The sequence below is a fragment of the Arachis ipaensis genome, chromosome B10 (assembly GCF_000816755.2).
Source record: "Arachis ipaensis cultivar K30076 chromosome B10, Araip1.1, whole genome shotgun sequence".
Lineage (NCBI taxonomy): Eukaryota > Viridiplantae > Streptophyta > Magnoliopsida > Fabales > Fabaceae > Arachis > Arachis ipaensis.
In genome coordinates this window covers 127908407-127913187 of record NC_029794.2, presented here as the reverse complement: position 1 = coordinate 127913187, position 4781 = coordinate 127908407, and the positions used below count along the sequence as shown (strand labels likewise).

At 38.4% G+C, this 4781-nt stretch overlaps 1 protein-coding gene across 1 annotated transcript; it reads left to right on the top strand.

The window, feature by feature from the left end:
• On the top strand, positions 424 to 1878 carry LOC107621411 (predicted GPI-anchored protein 58). The gene is made up of 4 exons (XM_016323433.1): positions 424 to 783; positions 897 to 971; positions 1380 to 1436; positions 1498 to 1878. The coding sequence occupies exons 1-4, from the start codon at positions 424 to 426 to the stop codon at positions 1876 to 1878; spliced, it is 873 nt and encodes a 290-aa protein (XP_016178919.1).

Genomic DNA, 4781 nt, shown 5'->3' with positions numbered 1-4781 from the left:
TAGGTGCTATCTGATGCGGAGGATGGTCAAGCATAAGCAGTTGCTACAAAATGTTTCTGGGAAGCTCGCACCTGTTCAGCAGAAGAGGCTGGATCGTCTTATTAGGCCCAGCAACAAGTGGGTTGCAGAGTGGACAGGTGACGAAGAACGAAAGAGATTCGAAGTGAGTCGTCATATAACAAAGGTGGATGTGGATCTCATCAAGCAAACCTGCTCATGCAACAAATGGCAGCTGACTGGTTAGTTTTAATAGCATTGTTAAATCTGTTCTGATTTACTTGGTTTACTATTCTGAATTTTCTGGTTTTGTTTAATACAAATGCATGATGTTGCTCTGTTATAGGCATGCCCTGTATCCATGCAGTGGAAGCAATCAGGAAAAGACATGATCAACCTGAAGAATATGTGCACCCATAGTTATGCATGGAGTCAATCCATAAGACATATGCATATTCTATTCAACCGGTGCCTAGTCAGGAATTTTGGACACGGAGTGAGTATTCGAGACCAGATCCTCCCATCATAAAGAGACCAATTGGCAGACCAAAGGTACACAACAGACAAAAGGATCCAGCTGAACCTATGATGCAGCAAGGTGCCAAGCTTAAGAGATCCTTTAAGGTAACTTGTAGTAAATGTGGGTCAGAGGGACATAATTACAAGACATACAAGGGTGCCCCATCTAACCCCAACTGGAAACCTAAGACCAAGAAGTCGAAGAAAGGTGGGACAAGTCAGTCATTAGTTGTCCTTCCACTATCACAGTCAGCACCACAGGATGATGTTAGTATTGTATTTATTCTTAGTAATCTGCTATATTGGTGTATGTCTATGTTTAGTTAGATATTTCAGGATTCATATAGTAATGAGTAACAGTGGTCAACTTAAACTTACAGGATGCCCCTAACACCCAAAGTGCTCCATCTAGCGAGGCAGCTACTAGCCATGCTGCATCTAGCCAGGCTCCAGATGTAAGTATAATATATAATTGTGTTATGTTAACTGTAACACCCTGACTACCAAAGACAACGCTTCCGGCTGCGCAACTCTGATAGCTCGGATATTACGATGACACTTATACTAATTAATATTAAAATATGAGCCTGTTTGAAATTTTAAACCGCAATACCGCTCCCAAAAATACTTTTGATATACAACGTACATCCATACAAACCATACAACTTACGTAATTATTTACTTCCTTCAAAGCCGTTTCCTTTACTTAGGCAAAACCAGCTTTAACCCCCATGACAAATTCTAAAACGTTTCAACTGGGCTCGGCGGCTGCGTCGGCCTCCTCCCCTCTCGGATCTCCCTTCCCTGCTTCCCCCTTCTTCCCCTATCCCTGATTTTGCCTCTGTTTTCCTTTTCCATTGCAGCGTTGCTGCTGCTGGTTGTTGGGGGAGGGTTTTGTGGCTGTAGGGTTAGAGGGAAAGGTTAACTACCCTTTAAACTGTTATTTATCCTAAGTCTCATGAATACTGTCTTATGTATCAGAACCAGGTTCCAACTACTGTGCCAGCAACACCAAACCCTATAACACCAACTCCCGTGGCAGACCAACCCCAGCCAGGTCGTGTAACTAGACGTACACTATTTAGGCCTCCACTCCAAGTTCCATCCACAACTCACGAAACAGTTCAACCAAAAACTTCGAAGATCAGGCCCAAACAGAAGATATTCAGGCCGCCTGCCCCAATTTGCGCCACTTCACTACCACCTCCAAGTCAGCCTGCACCACCACAGCCTCAACCATCTCAAGTCAGGCCAGGACCGAGTACAGTAGCTTCCAAGGAGACAATGGCAGCAGCAAGCACAGCAACAACAAGACTGTTAAAATTCATTCCTAATCCACCATCCATCAATCCAAAGACATGAAGAAATATGACATCTTGGACAACCCACTATGCCTTGTAATAGCATTTAGGAAAGTTGAATGTGACAACAATATTTTTTTTTTTGGAGAATTAGTGTCTTTTTGAAGAAGCTCTTAGGCTTTTATAAACTGTTGCAATCTTGTTAGGTGTTTGAGGCTTACTTTTGTGATGTTAAGCTTCATAATACTATACACTTGAGCAGATTTGTTCTCTTTGGACAGCTTTTAGAAAATGTGCCTGTCGCAAAGATGTTTACCAGACTTTCAATATATGTTATGTGGTTAAGTATACAACTTTTATGCCTACTTCACTCAATCATTCAAGGCTTCTTCACATATTGACAACATAATTTCAACACCCTATTGATATCATAGCTTTAACTGCATTTAGATAGATAATAGGATACAAATCTTCCCTAAAGACCATGTTTCAATACACAAAAAAAATCAGGATCAAGACATTTTCCAACTCTAATTTCTACAATTCATTGCTCAGTGACTACATACATAAAATGCAGCCACAACAGCACATACAACAATAACAACACAACAAGCTAAGGGAGTTTTTTTCTTCTCCAGCACAGTAACCTTCTCCTCCAGAATAGCAATCCTATGATGAAATCCCTCATCCTCTTCAACAACTTCTGGCTTTTTCTCAACCAGAGGTCTTTTATCGAGGACGCAACCACTGTGACCAATTCTAGCAAGATGCTCATCCACCCAAAGAAAAAACTTGCAGTGCGGTTGGTTACCCTGTCAAATTTCCAAAAATAAGGCACCATATAAAATCATTCCAACAGAACAAAATTCACAGGTTTCTTATCTTACCTTATAGAATGGGCAACCCAGGAAGACTCTCTTTGGGTTCCTAATCCTCCTCGACATATACATTATCGCATAAACTCCACAGAAGCATCTCCGGGCGACATCATCCTTCAGGTCTCTGTCGTAAAGAACATAAGGGTCTGAGCTTGAAGCAGAATCTTCCTCTCTTACTCCCCTGTGGCTTCTTCTCGACGTTGTTGATGCTCCATTAGCACCCATGGTTGATGAACGTTGAGCTCCTCACCACTGGCCTCGAGCAAGAAGGACAATCAATTTAAAAATTAGGGTAGGATGGCAAAACGACGTAGTTTAGTGGTGCAGGGACTTCATTGTCCAATTTTCGAATGGAACTTTCCACTCAGCAGTCCAGCTGTCAACCAGGCGTCCCACGTCATCCTCACGGGAGTCAGATCAGACTTTTCCGACGGGTCCGGCGGAGGCAATTCCACGGAGGGACTCATCCATCCAATATTTGCTAAGATCGGAGATTTAAAAGTATTTTCAAATGCTCAGGAACGAAAATGTCCACGGGGCAAAAGGTAAGGAACCTATTTGTCCTTTTCTCTAAAAAGAATCATTCAAAATTTAGAAAAAGAAGAAGAAGAAGAAGAAGAAGAAGAAGAAGGACGTCACGCGATGAGGCGACATGAGATGGGTGCGGAGATGATGGCTCCACAACGCGTAGGTATAAATGAGAAGGGATGGTTTGCGAAGGTTTAGAGGAGAGAACACGGCGCTGTGGTAAGAAGCGTTTGAAAGAGAATGCGCGGGAATGTAGCGACGTGATGACCAGTGAAAAGCCATCCAGAAACGATAGTGTGGATAGTGAGAGAAACGCAACATCACGACAGAGAAAAAAAGGAGGGGCATGACAACGTTGTAGAGTGCAGTAGCAAGGGGCTTATTTTTTTTAAGACAAAATTAATTTTTAAAAATTTTAAAATTAAATTTTTAGAAAGTTAGTTGAGTTGGGTATACATTAAATTAGTTATCTATATTTTGATTATCTTCTCTTAAGATATGTGTTATCTAAAATAGTAATTAATTTTTTATTAATTTATTAACACATTAATAAGTAAGATAGTTGGTTCAAATTTTTAAAAGTTTTTTATTGTATAAAACAAAAATTACTATATATACGTAGTTTTATTTAAATTTTTTTTTTTGTATATTATATCTTATGCAGGACACAAATATATATACTAGTATCATCTTAAATCTAATCTATGACTTCAAAGAATATGATTACCTCCACCTTTATATCACTTACACTCATCTTATCATCATGCATCATACCATTAGTATCAGATGCAAACCAAAGCATAAATATCGGTCACAGGGTAACAGTGGAATTAATCAACAGCTTAGACGTGGATCTCACAATTCATTGCAAATCTAAGGACGATGATTTGGGGATTCACACAGTCCCCCCTAACAAGTCCTACCAATTTGGATTTAAACCAAGTCTTATTCGTTTCATTACAACACTATTCTTTTGCAGTTTTGATTGGCCAGGAGAAAAATACAACAATCACTATTTAGATGTTTATCATGAAGATCGAGATGCTTGTATTTTTTGTTCATGGAAAATATATCGTGATGGTGGAAAGATGCTGAATCCACAAACCGGAAAGTATGAATTTAATTACACTTGGAATTGAATGGTCATAAACCAATAACCATTATCATCAACGCATGTATACCTAGCAGGACCAAAAAGTGTTCAAAGCTTTGAATTGGGGACTTTTTCCCTTTGCTTCTATATATTAAATCCAATAAAAATCAAAGCTTTTTTCTTTTGGTTATTTTTTTCTGGTATTCTCTAATTCAGTAAATCAAATACTAATTCACTGTAAGTTTAAGTTATATTTAAAAATTTATTGGTCAATAAATTATTATATGCATAAGACAGTATTTAAAATTTTGAATTAAATACTTACTTAAACATACTAATAAATTAACTACTAGATCAATCTAAATTGATAATTTTTTGTCATTTTTTATGTTTAATTAGTTGTAGTAATATTGTCATTTTTCTTTTCTTTTGTTTTTATTTGTGTCATGAATAATTTAATATCCA